General features: G+C 43.0%; 1 protein-coding gene across 1 annotated transcript in view; it reads left to right on the forward strand.

The window, feature by feature from the left end:
* Positions 1-20,431, forward strand: part of arl9 (ADP-ribosylation factor-like 9) — a 33,330-nt gene extending 12,899 nt beyond the window's left edge. Inside the window, exons 3-4 of the mRNA XM_069926138.1 lie at positions 16,185-16,360; positions 20,156-20,431. Coding sequence (XP_069782239.1) covers positions 16,185-16,360; positions 20,156-20,329 — 350 coding nt within the window. The 3' untranslated portion in view covers positions 20,330-20,431. The remainder of the gene's footprint in view (positions 1-16,184; positions 16,361-20,155) is intronic.
* The last annotated feature ends 3,432 nt before the right edge of the window (positions 20,432-23,863 follow it).

Consider the following 23,863-nt stretch of genomic DNA (forward strand, 5'->3'; position numbering starts at 1 on the left):
AGAAAGTACTTCGGAGAGCTGGAAGGGGGCATGTGGTATGTTGGCAAGTAAGATTAAGGAAAATCCTGAGGTGTTCTATGCCCACATGAAAAGCAGATGGATGACGAGTGAAGTTAGAACTACTTAAAGATAAAGGAGGTAAGGTGTGCCTGGATGGAGAGGTCCTAAATTAATACTTTGCTTCAGTATTCACCAAAGAAAAGGATCTTGGTCAAGGTGAGGTCCGAATAGAACAAGCTTGTGGGCCAGAACATATTGAAGTTAGGAAAGATAAAATGCTAGATCCTCTTAAAATCATTAGTATGGATAAGTCCCTGAGACAAGATATACCCCAGGTTACTATGGGAAGGGAGGGAAGAGATTACTGGGGCTTTGGCAATGATCCTTGCATGCACCCTGGCCACAGGGGAGCTACTGAAGGATTAGAGAATGACAAAAGGTAATAGGTAGAATTCTGGGAGTCATAGACCAGTGGGTCTTCCATTAGTGGTGGGCAAACTATTGGAGAGGGCTCTTACGACAGGATTTATGAGCATTTAGAGAAATTTTTGTCTTGGGGATAGTCAGCATGGGCTTGTGAGGGGTAGGAGCCTAATTGAGTTTTTTTGAAGAAGTAACAAAAGAAATTGATGAAGGCAGAGCAGTTGATATGGTGTATATGAATTTACTAATACATTTGACAAGCTCGCTCATGGTAGACTTATTCAAAAAGTCATGAGGCATGGAATCTATGGAAATTTGGAAGTGTGGATTCAGAATTGGCTTGCATGCTGAAAGCAAAAGGTAGTAGTAGATAGAACACATTCTGCCTGGAGGTCAGTGACTGTGGAGTTCTGCAGGGATCTATGATGTAGAAGGATGGGTCAGTAAGGTGTTTGGAGAGGGTAGAAGGTTGTCATAGGTTACTCTGAGATATAGACAGGATGCACAGTTGGGCAGAAAAGTGGCAGATGGAGCTCAATCCTGATAAGTCTGAAATGATACATTTTGAAAGGTCAAACAAAAGCAAAGTACGTGGTTAATGGCAGGATTCTTAACTGTGGAAGAACAGAGGGACCTTAGAGTCCAAATCTCAAGGTTGCTGCCCGGGTCGATAGGGTAACGGTATGCTGTCCTTTTTTCATTGGGAGATTGAGTTCAAGAGTTGTGAGGTAATGTTGCAGCTCCATAGAATTCTGGTTCGACCACACTTGGAATACTGCGTTCAGTTCTGGTCGCTTCATTACAGGAATAATGTGGAATCTTTGGAGAAATTGCTGGAGAGATTGAGGGTAATGCTAGATTGGAGAACGTGACTGTTGAGGAAACATTAGTAGGGCTGGGACTTTTCGCTTTAGAGCAAAGAAGGATGAGAGGTGACTTTATAGAGGTCTACAGGATTATTAGAGGCATAGATAGGGTGACAGCCAGCACCTTTTTCCCTGTGCAAGAGAAGAAAAAAAAAGGACGTCTATACAAGGTGAGAGAATGAAAATTTAGAGGAGATGTCAGGGATGTTTTTTTTTTACACAGAGTAGTGGGCATTTCGAATGCATTGCCAGGGATGGTCGTGGAGGCTAGAACAATATGAACGTTACAAGAAAAATAAAGGGTTTTGGGTATGAGGTTTGAAAGGTTTTCTTTGTTGAGTAGGTTTCTCACAGTCAGCACAATATTGTGGGCTGAAGGGCCTGTTTTACGTTCTTAAAACTTCCAGAATTATTGTCACTGTCTACAAAGTGCTTCTTCACCAGTACTTCCATTACTTGCCCTATTTTATTTCCAAAGGAAAGGTTGTGTATATCCTTGTATCTCATTGGACTATTCGTATATGGTATCAAAACATTCTCTGACATGTACTTAACCATTTACACCCCATCTCACCCCTTGCATATGATAATCCCAGTCAATATTGGGAATGGTAAAATCCAACGCTACTATAACTTGAATGGTCTCCTACACCACCTCTTTGTTTATGGATGGTTCTTGGTTTATTTTCATTGCTTGATTTTCTGCCAATTGTTATTGAAAGGAAACACAAGGGAAGTTGTTCAAGTGCAGGCTACTTGCTATGAATCAGCTGAAAATTTGGATGCAGTTATTCTTTTCCCAGGGTGAGAGGAGCACACACCAGAGGATATCCGTACAAGGTGAGGGGAAGAAGGTTTAGAGGAGACATCAGGGGTGTTTTTTTCACACTGAGTGCAGAGGGTGCCTCAAATGCATTGCCAGTGGTGGTGGTGGAGACTGGTATAATAGGGACCCAAGATCGTGTTATATGGCGAGCTCTCCACTGGCCACCGAGACAGATGTGCACCAAAGAAGAGGTACAAGGACTGCCTAAAGAAATCTCTTGGTGCCTGCCACATTGACCACCGCCAGTGGGCTGATATTGCCTCAAACTGTGCATCTTGGCGCCTCACAGTTCGGCGGGCAGCAACCTCCTTTGAAGAAGACCGCAGAGCCCACCTCACTGACAAAAGACAAAGGAGGAAAAACCCAACACCCAACCCCAACCAACCAATTTTCCGCTGCAACCGTGTCTGCCTGTCCCGCATCGGACTTGTCAGCCACAAACGAGCCTGCAGCTGACGTGGACATTTACCCCCTCCATAAATCTTCGTCCGCGAAGCCAAGCCAAAGAAAGACAGGCACGTGCAAGAAAAATGGAGGGTGACAGGTGTGAGGTAGGGAAGGTTTAGTTTGTTCAGTAGGTTTCTGGAGGTTGGCACAAAATATTGGGCTGAAAGATCTTTACTTTGTTATGTTTTTTTGAATATTTTATTTATGTTTGCACACAAACTCCAACAATTGCCAATATTGTAGCGGAAGGAACAAAAGAGACCAGCTGTTGGTGGGCTCATCCTCACTCAAAAGCTTATTTTTCTTTCGCGCACTCTGCTTTAAGGTCACTGGAAGTCCTGCCCCTACGCCGGAAGCTGCGACCATGTTACGCCACCGTGTAGTCCATTTGTATACGGGCTTGTAGCCTATGCCAGAGGAGATTAATGTGTGGCTGCATGCTTGATGCGGCTGATCTGCTGATGCATGCGTGATACATGGAGCTGGTTCGTCTGTCCATTAATCATGCACAGCCGCACAAACCCAACCCCCCCCCAAAGAACTGGCATCAGTGTACATACTTTGAAGGGGCTTTAATTTGGGGGGGGGGGGGTCTTCCCCTGCGCTTGGCCAGCAGGGGTGAAATCGGTTGGCTTAAGTCCAAGAGAACAGGTTTCAAGCGGTCATCGATGAAAACTTCTTCCCTACCTCCAATGTCCAAAGTGAATGTAGAGCCGTTGTTGCGAATTACCTTGTGAAGGCCCTCATAAGGTCGTTGTAGGGGTGGGAGGTGGGCACCCCTGTGAATGAACACAAATTCAGTGTATTTTAAGTCTTTGGATATGGAGGAGGGGCTCTGACCGTGGTGGGAAGGTGGGGATGGCGTGAGCTTACCTAACTTGTTGCAGATCCGTTCGAACACTGTGGCGGCCTGTGGCTCCTGGTCACTTGTCGCTGGCAGGAATTTTCCTCAGAGTTTGGGGGGGAGGGGAAGCGTACAACATTTCGGCTGATGACATCTGAAGGTCCTTCTTTGGGGCTGTGCGGATCCAGATGAGGACCCAATGTAGCTTGTCCACCCTGTTGGGGCCAGTCAACCAAGTCATAAGGGCTGATTTGAGGTGCCCGTGAAAACATTCGACAAGGCCATTGGATTGCGGGTGGTAGGCCATCATGTGGTGTAGCCAACTCTCTCCATAGGGCTGAAATGAACTGCGCACCTCGGTCAGTAGTCAAATGTACAGGGATTCCGAAGTGGGGTATCTGTGTGGACAGCAGTACTCTGCTGTGGTCTTGCTGATGGGGACTACCTCTGCCCATTTTGTAAACCGGTCGATGATGGTAAGGAGGTAGCAGTAATCTCTGGAGTCTGGAAGTGGGCCCTGATATTGACATGTATATGTCCGAACCTCTGACTTGGTGTCTTGAACTGCTGAATGGGTGCCTTGGTGTGCTTGTGGATCTTGGCGGGCTTGCAGTGCACACATGTATGTGCCCATTCATTGTCCTGCTTGTGAAAGCCGTGCCAGATGAAATGAGCAGTGACATGCATGCCGTTTTGATGGATGGGTGCAAAAGGCCACCCTGCACCTCCGTGGAGTGTGGATCACTGGATGAGGATTGCCGATGGACACCTCGCAGAGTAGTGTCTTTCCGTTCTGCGCCAGTTGGATGTCCCATCGCTGTAACCCAGTGATGGGAGTACACAGAGCACGAGTCTCAGCATCTACTTCCTGTGCTTGTGGGAGTTCTGTGTCGTCTATACCTGGCGTTAATGTTTGCACTGCGTACCTGGATAGGGCCTCCGCCGCTACATTTTCTCTGCCAGACAGATATCGGATGTCCGTGGGGAATTCAGAGATGTAAGTTGTGTGGCACTGCTGCCAGGCTGACCAAAGCTCTGAAACGTTTTAAAAGGCGAACGTTGAGTTTGTGGTTGGTGAATACTGTGAATGGCCTCACCTCGAAGAAGTATCTGAAGTGGTGCACCGTGAGGTAAAATGCCAGCAGCTCTCTGTTGAAAGCACTATATTTGAGTTCTGGTGGCCTCAAGTGGCAACTGAAGAAAGCCAGAGGTTTCCAATGCATGTCTATTAACTGCTCGAGTACCCCACCGATGGCGAAAGCGGATGTGTTGACGGAGAGGGTGGTGGGAACGTCTGTCCTCGGGTGTATGAGTAACATGGCATTGGCCAGGGCATGTTTGGTTTGTTGGAACACCTCCGAGGCTTTGTTGTCCCACACTAGGTCTTTCTTCGTCGCGGCAATCATGACAAAAAAGTGGTCGCATAATCTTGGCAGTGGTTGGAATGAAGCGGTTGTAAAAATTGTCCATACCCACAAATTCCTGCAGGCCGTGCACCGTGTTTGGTTTGGCTTCCACTTTGGCCAGTAGGGGTGTTGCGTCGTCCATGGCGATCCTGTGGCCCAGGAAACCGATGATCTCCAATCCAAACTGGCACTTAATGATGGTGTGGTCAAAAGCACTGAGGCGGGCATACAGCTGGCACAGGTGGAATTCATGCTGCAGGTGATTTTTTTCTGGCGATGATGATGAAGATGAAATCCAAATCCATCAGGTGCTGAGACGTCTGTGCTGCATTCCTAAGGCCAAAGGGCTTGCACAGGAACTCGCAGAGGCCAAAAGGTGTGATGATAGCCATCTTGATGTCAGGATGCACATGGATCTGATGATACCCGCGGACTAATTCGTATGGACGATATCCAATTCCTCCATACTTTTGAACTCTTTCTTCACCAGTGGCAGCTTGTCTGGAGGCAGGCGACAGGAGCATGCATGGAGTGGGGGTGGGGTGGGTTGGTCCGGGTGGTAATGTGGTGTTGAACGCCATGCTTTAGCATGGAGGATGTGAATTAAGCCTTCAGGATTGCCGAGAACTCAGCCAAATGATACTGTACCTATCAGTGTGGATCGATATCAAGGAAAGTTGTGGGGATTGTGTTACTGCGTCCTTGAGTGGGAAGGTCTGGAAAGTTTGAGCATGGACTGGTCGTTTGGATTTTAAATCAATTAGCAGGCTGTGTGCTCTCAGGAAGTCTGCGCCCAAGAGTGGTGTTTGTATTGATGCAAACATGAAGTCCCTGAAGAAAGTATCGTCTCCAAGTTGGACTGCCACCTGCTGTTTGCCAAAAGTCTTGATAGAGGTGGTGTTGGCTGCTGGCAGGGTTGGGCCACAGGGTCTTGTGCGGGTCTTGAGTGTTGTCGGTGGGATCACGCTGATTTCCATGCCTGTGTTGATCAGAATCCTGGGGCCTGCGAACTTGTCCGTGATGTGGAGGAGGCTGTCTATGTGGCCAGCCGCTGTAGCGGTGGCTGGCCTCAGCGTTTTCTGGAAGCGTGGATGGCTGCTGACATTTTTGGGCATCAGCCCCTCCACCTCTGGTGGTAGAAACACCATTTGATGCCTGTTCCCTCGTGTGGCCTGCGGAGATGTTGTTGGTCTTGGGGTGGTGGTGGTGGTGGGGGTGGGGGGGTTTGTTTGCAGCTCCGATTGTGAGCGGGTCAATTGGCTGACTGACAGACTAGTTTTCACGCTTGGTCTGCCAAAGTTTGTCTGCTTTGGCCGTGACCTTTCTGGGATCGCTGAAGCCCGTGTTGGTCAGCTGCAACTAGATGTCGTCCGGCATCTAAAAACGCCTGCTCAAGCATAAGGCATGGACTGTGGCATTTGGTCTCCCAGGCTGTGCAGGTGCATGAGCCTGGCTGCCCTCCTGGGCCTGGGGGGCCTGTTTCGTGCTGATGAGCATTGACTTAAGCGCATTATATCTACCTCCCTCCAGTGGGTTTTGTTTGAGGCCGTCTACCCTGGCTGCAGTTTCCTGGTCCAAAGAGCTGATGATGTGGTAATATTTGCTGGAGTTGGAGATTTGCTTTATCTGGAATTGTCTCTTCACCTATCCGAACAAAGTGCGGGGGTGGAGTGTCCAGTGATTAAATAGTTTTAGAGCTACTGTGCTAACTGCTGCAGCATCCATGATGAGGGGTTCATAGACTTTTATGGTGTAGCGGAGTGCTAGCAGAGTGAACAAAAGAGGTCAGCAGTTGGTGGGCTCATCTTCACTCGAAAGTTTATTTACTTTCGCACACTGTTCTTTAAGGACACTGGAAGTCCAGCCCCTACGCCAGAAGCTGTGTCTGTGTGAAGCCACAGGCAGTCCGTGCATATGTGGGCCTGGAGCCTCCACCGGAGGAGACGAACATGCGGCGCCGTGCTTGATGCGACAGCTCTGCTGACGGGCTCGTGACACACGGTGCCAGTTCACCTGTCCATCAATCATATGCATTGCCACAATATCATCAATATCATTATCAATGATATCCACATGAATTACATTTTGTACTTGTTAATTCCTTAGTCGTCTCATGGAGTTTGAGTGTTTATTTTTTTAATACCCTTTGCCCCCCCCCCCCTGCCCAGATTATAATCCCTGGTCAATTTTTCCATAGGGGCCCTGGCTCCCTTTCCATTCCATAGGAATCAACTCACTCCCGCAAGTAAATTCTTGAAGAATCCCCGGGGCAGTGGCATGGGCGGTGTCTTGGCAATTCATTCATCTTAATACAATTAACCCTGCCCACTAATGTAATGGGCAGGGACATTCACCTAATTAGATACTCCTCAATTTTCCCAACCAAGGGAGGGTAATTTAGCTTGTATAAATTACTCAAGTTGTTATCTATTCTGACTCCTGGATATTTGATTCCATTTTGTGGCCACTTTAATTGACTACTTTCTTGACATTGACTGTAATTCCCCTTCATAAGTGGCATAATTTTGCATTTATCCTAATTAATCTTGTACCTGGAGATCTTCCCATAGTCCTCCAGAGTGGAGCACAGCTTGGGCAATGAGTTTGCCGGGTCTGTCAAATATATCAGTACATCATCGGCAAACAAATTTATTTCATACTCTTCCTGGCCTATTCTGAAACCTTTAATGATTGGATCCTGGCAAATAGCCTCGGCTAATGGCTCCATGGCTAGTATAAACAAATAGTGGACATCCCTGTTTACTTGATCTTGTCAGTGGGAAGGCTGGGGAAATTGTCCATTGGTCACAACTTTAGCCTTGGACGCATGGTAAAGCGTCCTTATCCAATTTATAAAAGTTGACCCTAGCCCTAATTTTTCCAGCACTTTAAACAAAAGTCCCACTCTAACCTGTCAAATGCCTTCTCTGTCTCCAGGGCTACAACTAAGCCCTGCTCTCTATTTTGCACCAGATACATGACACTCATCAGTTCACCAATGTAATTCGCTGCCTGTCTCTTTTGTATAAAGCCCGCTTGGTCCTTATTTATTAGCTTTGGAAAATGTTTTGCCAATCTATTTGTCAGAGCTTTGGCCAATATTTTGTAATCTGTGTTTAACAGAAAACAAAAAAAAATCCTCTGTAAGAGGATGGCATTAGCAGATCTTTGTCTTTTTTAAGTATTGTTGTAATGATTGCTGTTGAAAAAGATTCTGGGAGGGTTTGGGTCTCCATTGCCTTGTCCACCACATAAGTCTTTAAACTCTTTATAGAACTCAGGTGGAAACCCATCTTCCCCTGGAAATTTGTTAGTTTGCAGTGAACTCAATGCTTTACCTAACTCTTCCTCTGTAAAGGGATCTAACCCATCTTTTTCTTCTGTGTCTAAACTTGGCAGTTCTAATTTAGACAGGAACTCGCTAGTTCATAAAATTCTTTGAAGGTCTGGTTAATCTCTTTTGGTTTATACGAGATCCTTTCCACTTCCAGTTTGTATTTCATTGATTATCTTTGAGGCCTGTTCTGTCCTCAGCTGCCAAGAGAGGGGATTTTGTGGGCTCTCTCTCCCAATGCATAGTATTTTTGTTTTGACTGCATTGTGGGTTTTACTATACTATACGTTTGTAATGTATTGTACTTCAATTTGTTTGTTTGTTAGAGCCCTTTAGTGGTCTTCTGAACCTGATTTTTGGAAGTCTTTTTCTATGCAAGTAATCTATTCTAATTCATTGACCTCCCTCATATATTTTTTAACTGTCTTGGTGTACCCAATTATCTGACTTCTCAAGAATACCTTGAGAGTATCCCATAAAAGAAATTTATCTAGAGTAGAGGCACAGTTGATTTTGCAGAACATATCTATCTGCCCTCTTACAAAACTACAAAACTCTGGCTTCTTTAACAGCAATGCATTAAGACTCCACCTGCATACCATTATTGTGCTTGTCTGGCATATCTGCTGTTAATAATAGGGTTGAATGGTCTGAGAGGAGCCTCGCTGCATACTCCGCCTCCATGATCCTACACTCTATATGGGCTGAAGCCAGAAAAATAACCTATAGAGTAGGAATTGTTGATTTGAATAGAAGGAATAATCCCCCTCTCTGGGATGCTTTCACCTCTATACATCTATCTGATTCAGCTCCTTCATATCTATCTGCCCTCGCCATTTTTGTTTAAGTTATTTTCTTAGATGATTTATCTAAAACAAAGTCCAGACAAAACTTAAAGTCCCCTCTAACCAAAATTTCTGCCAATTTTAGGAAGATTTCTTGTATAAATTTTCAACATCAAAGATAGGAGTGTAAACATTCATTAAGGTTCAGGGTTCTGACTATATCTGACAGTGTTCCATTACAAATCTCCCTGCTTTATTTGTGGCCACATGCTGCACATTCAACCAGACATTGCCCCTGTGACTGCCAGGCTGGTGTCACCACTGTACCCTCACTGCCCCAAGTTCACCATCCATCCAACCTTCTTTCTTCAGCTTGTGGCTCCCGCTCGAAGGGTCCATGACAAACCCTGGGAAAATTATAGAAACAATGGAACCAAAAAAAGACAAGAGAAAAAATATCTAACCAGAACGCCACATTAGCCTTTAACTCTATCCCCATCCCTGACTCCTCATCACATTCCTTTGTCCTTTCCCTCCTCCTACTTCTCCCCCTGCTGGCCATTTCTTTCCTGCTGATGCCATATCCTTCCATTACTTGGTCCCTATGATCCGCGACTCTCCCTTTCATCTTCCTCCCCTACCACCACCTCACAGTTCTCCCAGATCCCTTCTCCCATTCCTGTTTCATATTTATCATTTTTTAGCCTACATTCGTGCCCAAATATTTAACAGTTTACAGCAACTATGTACAATATCTTGGGTTAGGACCCACGTTTGCTTATAGCACTCTTTTTCTTGTCTCCCTGGAGCATTGGCAGCTCTGTATCGAACTGTTGCACCTTACTTAATTCTGATTAAAAACATTTCCCCTCCCCCACCCCCAGTAATACAACTTTCAGGGTGGCAGGGAGAATATCTTGTGCCCCCTCTTTTCCATCAGCCCCCCCCTCTTTTCCTCGCACCACCTGCTCCTAAAGTTTTCTCCCTATCCTGGTAATGTACCAGTTTTATTAAAACTGAATAGGGGTTTCTGTCTAGGGCCAGGGTTTTGGAGAGGTGACCTACTCGCTCTCTCCACCTCTACTTTTTCCCCCAGTATATCCTTCAGGGATCCATTGGTGGAAAAAGTCTGTTGGGTTTCTCCCCACAGCCTTAATGTTCCTGCAATTGTAATTCTCCACGGCATCTAGCTTCCCCAGACTTGCTCTCTTTACCTGGGCTTCTAGTTCATCCTCCACTTTTGCTTAACTTGTCGTCACTGCCCCCCACTCTACTTTCCATCTCAGTGATTCTCCCTGTTGCATGGTATTCAATTTCTGGGCCACGTCCTGGACTCTCTGCAGCCTGAAATAATCTGCTCTCCATGTGTCCCAAGGGCCTCCAACATTCTCAGGGAGGACTCCGAGTCCTCATTACTGGGTCCCTGGCCTCATGGCATCTGCCATTACTGCTGCCTCCGACTCCCTTGCAGTCTTCCTCCCGCTCACCGTCGTCGCAGCCCTCACTGCTGCTCATTGCGTCTCCGGTCCCGACGCTAGATTGTCCTGGGCTCGTCACCCTGCGGTGCGCATCCTCCCCCACACTTCCCGGCCTCTCGCTATTTTTAGCACTATTGTGAGTGCCAGTACGAGTGTCCAACCTGGCGTCCTCACTGCAGGAGAGGGTCCCGAATCTCCTCCTCTTGTGCCTTTTCCCGGGGCTCCTACCACCAGCCTGTTGGTCTAGGGCAGGGGTCACCAGCCTTTTTTAAACTGCGAGCTACTTCAAGGGTACTGAGTAATACAAAGAGCTACCAGTTTAGTACATACTTTTGAAATAACAACGTTGCACGGTTTACCTTTAATTATATTATTAATGATTAATGATATTCATCTATGTGAAGACACGGATCACGTTAATGATTCCTCACAATAATTATTAACAATGATTTAACAATTGGAAACAGTAGGAAACAGATACGTTTCAACATGCAACACGTTATTTCTATTAATCTCTGCAACTGTTTCATTTTCAAATGATCACTTTTGCAACATTTCATAGGAAATCCTCATGTTCCATTTTTACTAGCCATTAATTCTAACAATTTTTAACAAATCATGAACTATGTACCTTCTTTGTACAAGTTATCAATTATGTAAGATTTAACAAAAATCAACTCTTTCAGATTTTTAAATAAATCTTATCACATTTTGTACTAATCACCAAATCTGCAGCATTTTTAACAAAATCATATCTGTCACACTTTTGAATATTTGAATTTGTTGGAGTCAGTAAAAATAAACATTAAAAGATGGGTAATTTAATATAAAAACTTAACAACTCCAACAGAATTTAACTTTGCTATGGCACTGCCATGTTGCCACTGACAACATCTGGTATCTGTTTTTTGTCTGTTAGTGGGAAGCCAGGCATTGCACGCTGCTCACCAGTGTACTGTATGTAATCTGGGGTGTAACTTGACACTGCAACTCTTGAATCTTGTAGATCTGGATCAGTGAAGCGTGTTCTTTGTTTGTTCTTGATGAAGTTCATGTCAGAAAAGGCTGATTCACAAAGATAGGTTGAACCAAACAGGCTGGCAACCTTCACAGCTGCTGTGCATATACCAAGTTTCCGGACATACCCAAAACTCTTCTAACCATTGTACTTGCCCCAAGTTGGACCGGAGAAAGTGGCTATGACATCGGCTTCATTCTTCTCATCTTTAAACGCAGTGTTTGCAATTATCATAATTGCTTCATTGAAAACCTCCCCGTCTGAAAATGCCACCTTCTTTATCAAAAAACGTGTAGCTCTGAATGAGGCTTCAGTCGTTTTTCGGGAGTTTTTCACCGCCCTCGTGAAAAAAGACTGCTGTTTGTCCAAAGTTGCCTTTAAGTCGTGGGCTTTTTCTGCTCGTAGTGCGCTGCCCGGTGGTTAGTTAGCATGGTAGCTTTTGTGACACATACTGAAGTGTCTCTCCACGTTGTGCTGCTTTGGCATCACCACAGTCGCCCCGCAAATGAGACACACACAGTTTTCTTTCACAGTAGTAAAAAAGAACTCTTCCTCCCATTCACTGTGAAAATGATAAGTTTTCTTTCTTTTTTCTGCCATATTTTTGGGAGTAGAAACCGCATTTAGCTCGTCATCTTTGTAGCGCCCGCTAGTTTATTCAGCAAACACTGAGGGTTGTCAATCGCACAATACTGACCTTTGAACCAGACTAGATCAGAGTTCATGTATATTAAACATTTTTATTTTAAAAAATGTTTTTTTTAATACAGGGGTATTTTCGTTTTCAAATCTACATCAATGCAAAAAGAATAGCAATACAATTAAATTTTAGATGGAGCTCATTGGTGACTAGTGCTATTTTTAGAATAGGCCCGCGGGCGACTCGTGTGGTCTCTGTGGGCATCCTGGTGCTCGTGAGCACCGTGTTGGTGACCTCTGGTCTAGGGTGATTACATCACCCAGCTCTTGGTTCTCTTTCTGGATGGGCTCCATCAGTCGTGTGGATTGGGTAGCATCTTTTTCCACGGGGTTTGAGGCAGACTTGCCATTTCTTCTTCACGAGGCACCTCGATTCAGTTCTCTGATTTGGAATCGAATCCTTGCTGTTTTTTTGCCATTGCCTTATTTTTCTTGGTCATTTTCTTCTTCCTAGTGCCTTCCCACACCACTAGGAAACATTTTCATTGTTTTATCTGGCTTATTTTTGTGTTTTATCTGGGAACTCTGGCGTTCTGCCTCCTCTTACTCCACATGCATCATGTGAACTTCTACTGTGTTATATTCTAAGGAAATGAGGCAAAAGAGAGGAAACCATTGTCTGGTTAGCCTAACTTCAGTGGTAATCAATATCCTAGGGTTTATTTCTCAGGATGAGGTTTCAGGGGACTTTAAAACACAACATGAAAGAGGTTGAAGTCGATGTGGATTCCTTCAGGGTAGATCTGGATTGACAAATGTATTGGAGAGTCAAAGGAGAATCAGTGGATGCTGTATATTTGGATTTTCAGAGGACCATTGATAGGATGCCGCACATGAAGCTGCCAAGTTGGATACAAGCGTATGGTATTATGGGAAAAGTATTATTGTGAATAGAAGATTGGCTGAGTGGCAGAAAACATAGTTGGTTCTTGCTGCCTGCCAGTGACTAGTGATAATCTTCAGGGGTTGGTGGTGGGTCCATTACTTATCATGTTGTGCCAGTAATTTAGATAATGGAATTCATGCTTTTGTGGCCAAGATTATGGCTGCTTCATTGATGGGTGGAGGGATGGGTGGCGTTGAGGATATATTTTTGGAATGCTGAATAATGCAGGTAAATGGGATTTGTATTCAATACAATAGGCAGCATTAATGTGGTAGACCCAAAGACCTTTTTCAGTGCTGTGCAAGTATGAATCTTAAGTACACAGTTAGAAAAGTCCTGGACTTGGACCACATCAGAACTTGAACTTGCTAATGTCACTCCAGAACTTCTAGGGTTCTCCATGGGAGCAGGAGATGAAGCTTGCCCTGCCTGTACAGTTACTGTAAGGCCAGGCAGTAGATTTTCACTTCTTTATCATATCTGGATCTTAAGATGGAAATGGTATTCCATAGAAGTTGTTGTTTCTCCTCAATCTCAGTGACAATGTACATGATTGGCAGGTGCTCCACCAATACATCTTTCTTCCCTAAACTAACTGATGTTGGTTTTTCTATTTTATCTCTGTAATTTCATTGTAGTGTCAATATTTTAATTAGTGCAAATGAAATTCAACTAAATTCTCAGTTGGAATGCTGTATTTTCAATTTTTAATTCTGCTTAATATCTGTAATATGGAGCAAAAAAGAAATTGCTGCAGGAACTCAGGAGATCAAGAAACATTTGTGTGTTGAGGGTGGGGGGGTGGAGAAATAGGTGATGTAGGTCAGGATGGTTCATTTCCCACTGCTGCAGCTTAGCCCACTGAATTCCTCCAGGAGATTATTTTCAGCACCTGCAGTTTTGGCTGAAAAATTGAGAACTGCATTCCAGCACCCCCCATTAAGGCTCAATCAAGAAAGACTTGGGCAAAAAAAAAGGATATGATATTCTTTGAGTAGTTAACCACCACCAATGATAGAATGAATTTATTTGATGTTTGCTATTGAATAATTTGATTTATTGGAATTGCAGAAGATTTCTAATTTGAGTGAACAGAGTGAGACAGTTTGCTGCAGGAAGCAAACACATCCATAAAACTGTAAGAAACAAATGATGGTCTCTACATTTTTTTGCAAGACAAAGAAGTGATGCTGAAGCTTTGTATCAAATTGGTCAGCCACAGATATTATTTTTTAATGTTTTTTTCTGAGGAAGGATGTCAAGGCGAGGGAGATTTGCTGCATACCAAAAGGCTGAATAATTTTAGTAATAAAATATAAAGGAACAAGATGAAAACCCAATCCTGCAGGTGGTGAAAAGTGAGGGCAGGAAAGATGCTGCATCTCGGTGAGAAATCAAAAATGGTTGCCACAACGGCACTGACAGAAGTGATCTTTACTTGTATGATTGATGAAATAGCACCAGAAATGGCAGTGAAATCGACCACAACAGCTTTTAAAGAGGAAATGACCCAATACTGTGCCCTCCATTGCGTTTGGGACAAAAAATTATTTTTCCCTTGATTTGCCCCTATGTTCCACAGTTTTAAATTTGTAATCCAACAATTCACATGATTAAAGTGCACATTCTATTATTAAAGGGTATTTGTTTACATTTTGGTTTGACCATATAGAAATTGCAGCACTTTTTATACATGGTCCCCTCATTTCAGGATGCCATAATATTTGGGACATAGCAATGATATGTATATTGAAGTTGTCATATTTAGTACTCTTGTATGCAATGAGTGCTTGAAGTCTGTGATTCATAGACATCACCAAGTACTGAGTATCTTCACTGGTGATGCTCTGCCAGGCCTCTTCTGCAGCTATCTTCAACTTCTGCTTGTTTCGGGGGCTTGCCCCTTAAGTTTTCTCTTCAGCATATGGAAGGCATGCTCAGTTGGATTTAGATTGGGTGACTGACCTGGCCATTCAGGAATTTTGCAATTTCTTTATTGCTTCACCAGTATCTTTGGGATCATTGTCTTGCTATGTGATAAAGTGCCGCCCAATGAGTTTGCAGGTATTTGCTCGGACTTGAGCAGATAAAATGTTTCTCTAAACCTCAGAATTCATTTTGCTACTGCCATCAGCAGTGAGGTGCACCCATGCCTACAGCAAGGCCATAACACTGCCACCACTAGGTTTCAGTATGCTTTGGATCTTGCGCAGTTCCTTTATGTCTCCACACTTTGCCCTTACCATTACTTTGATACAAGTTAATCTTGGTTACATCTATCCACAAGACATTTTACCAGAATTCTACAGACTCTTTTAAATACTTTTTAGTAATCTGGCCATCCTGTTTCTGGTTTTCGTCTTGCAGCATGGCCTCTGTATTTCTGTTCATGAAGTCTTCTGTGGACACTAGTCATTGACATATCCACACCTGACTCCTGAGGAGTGTTTCTGATCTGTCAGTCAGGCTTTTGGGGATTTTTCTTCATAATGATGAGAATTCTCTGGTATCAATAGTAGAAGTCTTCCTTGGGTTACCAGTTCCTTGTAATTACTGAACTCACCAGTACACTCTTTCTTCTTAATGATGTTTTAAACAGTTGATTTTGGTAATCCTAAGGTTTGGGCGATGTCTCTTACTTCACAACTCTGGACCTCATGTTGAAAGATGACAACTACAGACTCCAAAGGTTATCAAAAGCTTCAAAGCAGGCCTATCTATTATTACCTGCACCAGTGAAGCAATTAAACATACCAGAGCTGTGAAGCCAAATGCACCAAACATTACGGTGCCCTGAAATGGGGGGACTATGTCTAAAAAGTGCTGTAATTTCTACATGGTCAAACCAAAACGTATACAAAAAACATTGAGTAAAATCTGGAAAGCGGATTTTAATCACATGTGAATTGTTTGATTACAAATTTTAAACTTTGGAGAAATAAAGGGAAAATATGTCTTTGTCCCAAACATTATGGAGGATACTGTACATTCAAGGGGATATTTAAAAGCAAGAAAAAGACACAAGTGTGTTGATATCTTGTAGATAGCACAATTAACATGATATTTGCACTAGAATTTAGGTGATGCTAACTTTCAAAAAAGAGAACAAATTTCTAGATATTTTAATTTGCTTTTAATTTTAACTGTACAATTGTTCTATTTTGTTTCCAAGTTGGTGGTGGTGAATCTTCACGTCATTGCTGGTCTTCTCATCTTCCTGGATCACAGGCTTTAGTTTATGTGGTGGATTCAGCAGATCATAATCGGATGCCACTTGCTAAACAGGCACTTCACCAATTAGTTCAAGACAATGCAACGCTTCCAGTTGTTATTGTGGCCAATAAGCAGGTTTGTTTCATTGTGCACAAAGATCATTGGAGCTCCTAATGTTTTCTCACTAGACAGTACCTGGTTTCTGTACGTTAAATTGTTCATCCTCTTTCCTGGTGAGTCTCACCATAAAATCCATGCCATTTGGTGATGAGTTCCATTGAATCTTTGGGACCTACAGGTTTCGAAAGGACTTTTTAGAAATGATTTAAAATTGATCAATTTGAGATTTTAAGTCATAAAAATAGGAATTTAATATTTTGATCGATTTTCCTGACCTTTCTCAAGATGTTTCACAAGAATATCTGAAATTGAAACTGGGGTAGGCTACATTCCTTGAACTTGTTCCATCCCTTGTGATCCTTCACCTCATCATCATTCTTGTTCAAACCATAAATCTCTTGATTCTCTCTGTGTTCTTATGTTTTATCCTTCCACATATCGTTTAAGGTGAGTAATGCATTGCTGGGGTTGCTGGTGGAGGCTGGTACAATGGAGGTATTCAAAGACGTAGATGTTTTAAAAATAGACAGTTATGGTTGTGAGATAGAGAAAAAATAGATTCTTATGAAGTTGGTTTTCATAGGTTAGCATTGTATTGTAATATTGTTTGGTTGTTACGTGAGATTTAAATTGGGTTCAGTGGGTTCACAGAGAAGCGAGTCCAGATATAGGCTAAACAAACAAAGGATGATCTTTATTACACACTCAGGAAACAGCAACAGGGAAGACACAAAACAACACTCGGTACTTCAAATAATATACGCAATCACATCGGATATAACGATGGCTGCTAATTATCAGTACAGTAATATTCAGTAACTAGTGCACTCTTACTATACAGGGACTTCAAACACATACTCCTGGTTCTCTGTTCCAACAGGGTATGACTCAGTGATAAGTATTCCCCTACAATACTACGGTCCCACTCTCAGTTTAGTGCACACCTTACCAATGACTCCTCCAGCAATGTCCACCGTTCACGACCTGGCGTAGAGCAGTGTTCGTAGTCAGGACCATGGGGCAAAGAGAATGATCAGCTGCACTTGGTAGGCTTTTAAAGTGCAGTAAGCTGGAGAGTCTGACCCAGTTAATCAGTGAATGATTTAAAGGGTTCAGGTTCAGGTCTGCACTACTGAATGGGCAGAGTCCAACCTTGATTGGCAGGTAATACGACATCCAACCAGGGTCCAGGTGACCTTTCACAATCCATATTCCCACCAGGTTACAGAAGAAAAGGCCACATGTCCTCTACAATCCACACTACAATGTTCCATAACATAAAAAGACATTTAGACAGATAGAGAGACAGGAAAACTATCATTCTGAGTGTCTTCTGTCTTTGAGATAGCAAATTCACAAACTTGCACATCTTTGAGATGTGAAAATAAAACTGGAGCGTCCAGAGGAATTCCAAGCAGTTGCAGAGAGAGAGCATCTAAATCCTACAGAGGTCAGAAATGAGCCTACTTTGCTGGACTGTGAGGCAGCAACTCAACACAGTGCGACCTTAATTTGATATAATTGGTGGTGTATGTATCCCAGCAATTTGTAAGTACAATATGAAAGTCTGTGGATGCCATGGTTGAAGTAAAAACACAATGCTGGAGAAACTCAGCAGGTAAAGGTGCACAAGTAACATTTTGAGCTTGAGCCCTTCATCAAGGTATGTGTTGAGTTATTCAGCAATGTGTTTTTCAAAACAATATGTAAATAGCCTTACTAGAAAGGGAAATACTGAATCCATAATTGAGAATGAGACAGGGCAAATGACTGAATTGCAAGTTTGGGGAATATTTTGGGATCAAAGACTATAATTCTATTAGTGTTTAAATACTTACATAAAAAGATAGAATAAGAAAATCCTAAATTGAAGCAAGGCTTCAAGTCTCACTGCTGTTGAATTGAAGGTTGCACAAACATATGCAGAATGTAATCAATCTAAAACCAGTGTACGATGCTTGAACCACAACAGGATAAAGGAGGAGTTTGCTCGCGTAGACTAGGAACACGAGCTGCGTGATGGGACAGCTGAACCATGGAAGATTTTTAAATAGATTTTTCACACTGCTCAACAAAAGCATATTCCAGTAAGGGTGGGGTGAGCCAGCTTTGGATAACCAAGGAAATAAAGGAACTGATCAAGCTAAAATCTCATATGTATAAAGTTGCCAAGAGTAGTTGGAGAACTTTTAAAAAGCAATAACAAACAATGAAGCAAGTGACAAAGATAGGGAAGATGAATGAACAATATACAAAGACAGGTTTTATAATTATGTCAAGTGGAAAAGGATGGCTAATGTGAATGGAGGTCCCTTAGAAGGTAAGAAGCTGGAATTAATATTGAGTGATGAGAGAATAGCTCAGGCTTTGAACAATTAATTTGTGTCATCCTTCACTGTGGAGGATGTCTAATGTGCCAAAGAGCTGTTATGGTTGGGATGGTGAGGATCTCTTAGAACCATCACTGAAGAGGTGGTGATGAGCAAATAAATGAGCCTGAAGGTAGTTAAGTACCCTGGTCCTGATAGAATGCAATCCAGGGGAGTGAAAGTAATGTCAGAAGTTGTAGTCGAGGCATTTGTGATAACTTGCCAAAATTCTTAGGACTCTGAGCAAGTCCTGGCAAATTGAAGACAGCAAATGTCATGATACTGTTATAGGCCAGTTAGCTTTACGTCTGTAGTCAGGAATATGCTTGAAGCCATCATTAAGAGACATCTGAGTAGAGATTGCACCATCAGGCAGATGCAGCATGAATTCAGAAAGGGAGGGTCGAATATGACAAATTTACTGGTGCTCTTGAGAATATAACAAGAGCAGTGGATAGATGGGAACAGGTGGATGCTGTGTATTTGGATTTCCAGAAAGTGTTCAATAATGTGCCACATACAAGACTTATTCATAACCTAAAGATGCATGGGGTTTGGGCTAAAGTATTAACATGGAGGGAGGATTGGTTAACCAATAGAAGACAGTGTTGGGATAAATGAGTATTGTTTGCAATCAGTGGTGAGTGCTATATAGATAGGTTAAATGATTGGATGAGAGTCTGGCAGATGAAGTATTATGTTGGTAAATGTGAGGTCTTCCACTGAAGGAAAATTAGATCAGATTATTACTTAATGGTCAAAAATTGCAGCATGCTCTTGTGCAGAGGGACCTTGAATTGCTGGTGAACCAACTGCAAAAGGTTGGATGCAAGTGGGTAACCAACAGTCGAGACTCTCTGTCCTGTTATTCCCAGAATTCTCCATGACCTTTTTGGAACAAGGGAACTACATTTGGTGTCTGCATTGGGGATTCATCTCTCCCAAGGATTTTAAGGAGCCATAAAGACATAAGCTCAAGATTTAGGACGGAGATGAAGAGGAACTGTTTTACTCAATGATTAGCAAATCTGCGGAATTCTTTGACCAAGGATGCAGTAGTGAGTGTCTCATTAAACATATTTAAGATAGATCTAGAGTGATTTTTGCAGTCGGAGAATTCAGGGAAATGGTGGAAAGGTAGATAGGTGGAGCTGAGTCCATGGCCAGATCACCCATAGAACACTATAAGCACAGAAACAGACCCTTTGACCCATCTACTGTGCGATGACCTATTTATTCCATGGAGTCCCAGTGACCTGCACCCAGACCATAGCCCTCCATCCACGCACTTATCAATCTTCTCTTCAATGTTGAAATTGTACCAGCATTCACCACCCCTGCTGACAGCTCGTTCCACACTCACCACCCTCTGAGGGAAGAAGTTCCCCCTAATGTTCAATGATTATTGATGTAAATATTGTACTCTTGTAATTGTTTTTAGGATATCAAAGGGGCCTGTACCATTTTAGAAATTCATGAGCAGCTTTCCCTCGACAAACTTGGTGATGAAAGGAAGCTTTTCCTCATTGGAACCCACGTTGCAGAAAATGGGTCACAAGTACCAACGAGTGTACAAGATGCCAAAGAACTCATTGGCCAGTTAGTGATCTGCTGAGGATTGAACTTTCTTTGGATTCTCTCATTTGCCGATAAGTTACTGGTTCTTCATCATAATCTTTAATGTAATATTATTAAATCACAGCCATGTCAAATTTGATTGTGTGATGTAGAATTTTATTTAATTTTAAGAAATAGCTGTAATAACAAGTTTAGGTTTGGAAAATGGGGTTTTCCCCAGTGATTCTATACTGTATTTTCCACCTGTTTTTATCTGTGAGATTTTGATATTGGAAACTTTTAATTTTTTTCAATATTTTATAATAAATGATCACTATATATTTCCATTTTCTTGAAAAACAACTTTTAATACTGCATTCTTGGTTTGGTAAATACTGTCAGCTGATCCCCTGAAATTGACTGTGTCCCAGTCTCCAGCCAAATGAGTTCATTTCCTTCTGATCACCACTGACGAGCGCCGTTGCATGCTATGCTTCACACTTTCCACTCTTGAACGTGCTGTTTAACCGAAGGGTTTCTCCATCCACCGGGTGGTCCACATGGTGTCTCAGGTAAGGTAAGAGGCAGAGAGATCTGTTTCCCAAATAACTTATGGTGGTCAAATGTGGCAGTCCTGATGAGCTCCTGCTCCATGGACCTGGAATATGCAAGGGTGAAATACCATCCCTTCCACCTACTGCAGGAATTCACCTTGGCTATTCCAACAGCAGTTCACCTCCCATCCCATGTGGATGCAAGGTGAGCATTTGATGAACTGTGAGATGACATCAAAAGCCTTGACATGACGTATCCCAAGATCTTGTTCATCGTAGCTGAAGGCCAACCAGGCCAACTTTTAGAATCGTCAACCTCCACAGCACAGAAACAGCCCCTGTGGCACAAAGCCAGTCTCCTTTTCCTGTGTTCAGACCATCTCCCTCTGTCTAAACCTTTCCTATTCATGTACCTGTCAAAATATATTTTGGAGCATAGAGTAATGAAAAGGTACAGCACAGCAACAGGCCACTCGGCCCACATATCTGTGCTGAACATAATGCCTGAATCAAACTAAAACTAAACTATTTTTTTACTTCATGTGTCTATCTGGAAGCATCTCAAATTTTATTACTGTGTCTGTTTCCACCTCTTCTCCAGGCAACCATTACACTTTGCCTCATACATCACCATTAGCCATCCTCCTTGCCTAAAAGGTGCATCCTCTGGTGTGTGATGCTTTTATCTTGGGGTAAAGATCCTTTCCATCCTTGCAATACCTCTCAAGATTTAATTAAACTTCTATCAGGTCATCCCTCTGCCTCCCATGCTCCAGAGAAAACAATCCAAGTTTGTCCAACCTCTCCATTAACTCTCATAGGACAGGAAATTGATGCCCATAATGCACTCAGCTGTTTTTGCTACTTTCTGCTTTCCTGGGCACTAGTTTATAAACAAAACTGATGCAACCAACAGAGCTGCAACATCAGCGCCTGACTCTCGAATCTAATCCTCCAAAAAATGAAGGTCAGCACACCATATGCCTTCTTAACCACCTTATCAACTTTTGCGACCCCCTTGAAGGATATATGGACCTGGACCCTAAGATCTCTTTTCCTCCATACTGATGAGGATTTTGACATTAACCCTGTACTCCACCTTCAAGTTCAACCTTCCAAATTCCATCACTTTACACATAAAGGGATTGAACTCCATCTGCCACTTCTCTGCCAAACTTGTAACCTATGGCAAGTTTCTATAGTTTCCACAACCTCTTCAAATTTATTATCATCTGCAAACTTGCTGATCCACCCTTCCATATCTTCATCAGTCATTTATAAAAGTCACAAACAACGGGTCCCAGAACAGAATTGTGCAGGACATCACTAGTCCCTGACCTGCAGGCAGAATACTCTCCATAAGACCAGAAGACATAGGAGCAGAGAGGGATATTCAGCCCATTGAGTCTGCCCTGCCATTTAATCATGAGCTGATCCATTTTCCCCACTGCACAGCCTTTCCCTTTAACCTTTGATGGTTCGGCTAATCAAGAACCTATCAGTTTCTATTTTAAATGCATCCAATGACCTGCCTGTGGCAACAAATGCCTGAAGAAGTTCCTACGCAGAGGAGTCACGTGATGGAGTAGTGGCCGGTAGGAGAATACCAGGCCTCTCCAGAAAAGAGGGAAAAAAGCAAAGCCACAGACACACAAACCACAACAAATAAAAAATAAAGGTGTGGAGGAAATGGCACCAAAGAAAGAAAAGCCAAAAACAATGGGAAGGCAAAAAGAAGAAGGAAAGACGCCGGAAGAGAAAGGTGAAGGCCTTACCTGTACGAAGAAGCAGGGACCGGCCGTGGAAAGAGAGCCCACTCCCCGAGGTCAGTGGAAACCCCAAAGGGTCGCGACCCACTGAATGCAGGACTACAAGGATGGCTCATGGAGCCAAACAGAGGCGCGCAATCACACATGTGCGATGCGCACGACAAAGACAACACCGACGGGAGGGGGGACCAGCTGTGGAGTTCCACTCCACAGCTTGAACAGCTGAGAAAGACCCAACAGCAGGGCTCCCAGCAGGAAGATATAGAAAATAACGGGAACGGGAGGGAGGAGAATGAAAAAAGGAAATCAGAAACACAGCAGATGACCAGCCCAGAGGAAGAGGACCAACATCAAGACACCATTAATATATAACAAAAATACCCAGCAAACTGAGATAAACAGCCCAACAAGAAAGTCAGAAGAAACACAGATACAAGGAAGAGAGATAGAGGACACAGGCCCTGGAGCGAACACAGGGGAAGAGGAGGGAGACCATCAAGCTCTGCACAGAGAAATGGAAGATGAAGGGAATGGACAGTACATGGATAAAAAAAATTTCAAGAATTCCGTGAAGCATTAAAAGAATGGCTGACATGAAAATTTAGTGAAATAAAAAAAGGTACAGAAGAAAAAGTGAGTAGATTAGAGATGGTCATGACAGAAATAGGGAAAAGAGTAGACAAGGTGGAAGAACGAGAAACAACCGTAGAAATGGAAGTGGACGACTTAAAAAGGAAATTGGAAGAATCTGATAAAAAAAAGTTAAAGAAATACAGGAATTGTTAGCTCAGAAGCTGGATATAATGGAAAACTATAATAGGAGAAACAATATAAAGATAGTGGGCCTTAAGGAAGATGAAGAAGGCAAAGATTTGAAAGAATTTATAAAAGAATGGATCCCCAGGGTCCTAGGAATGCCAGAAATACAGGAAGGAATGGAAATAGAAAGGGCACACAGAACATTAGCCCCAAAACCACAGCCACAACAAAAACCAAGATCCATTCTAGTAAAATTCCTGAGATATACGACAAGAGAAAATATATTGGAGAAGGCAATGAAAAAAATGAAAGACAAAAAAACCACTGGAATATAAAGGGTAAAAAAAAATTCTACCCAGACATAAGTTTTGAGCTCCTGAAGAAGAGGAAGGAGTTTAACGCAGCAAAATCGATCCTATGGAAGAAAGGCTATAAATTTATGTTAAGATATCCAGCGGTGCTTAAAATAGTTATCCCGGGGCAGCAAAGCAGACTGTTCTCGGATCCGGA

This window comes from Narcine bancroftii, chromosome 3 (genome assembly GCF_036971445.1).
Source record: "Narcine bancroftii isolate sNarBan1 chromosome 3, sNarBan1.hap1, whole genome shotgun sequence".
NCBI classification, from domain to species: domain Eukaryota; kingdom Metazoa; phylum Chordata; class Chondrichthyes; order Torpediniformes; family Narcinidae; genus Narcine; species Narcine bancroftii.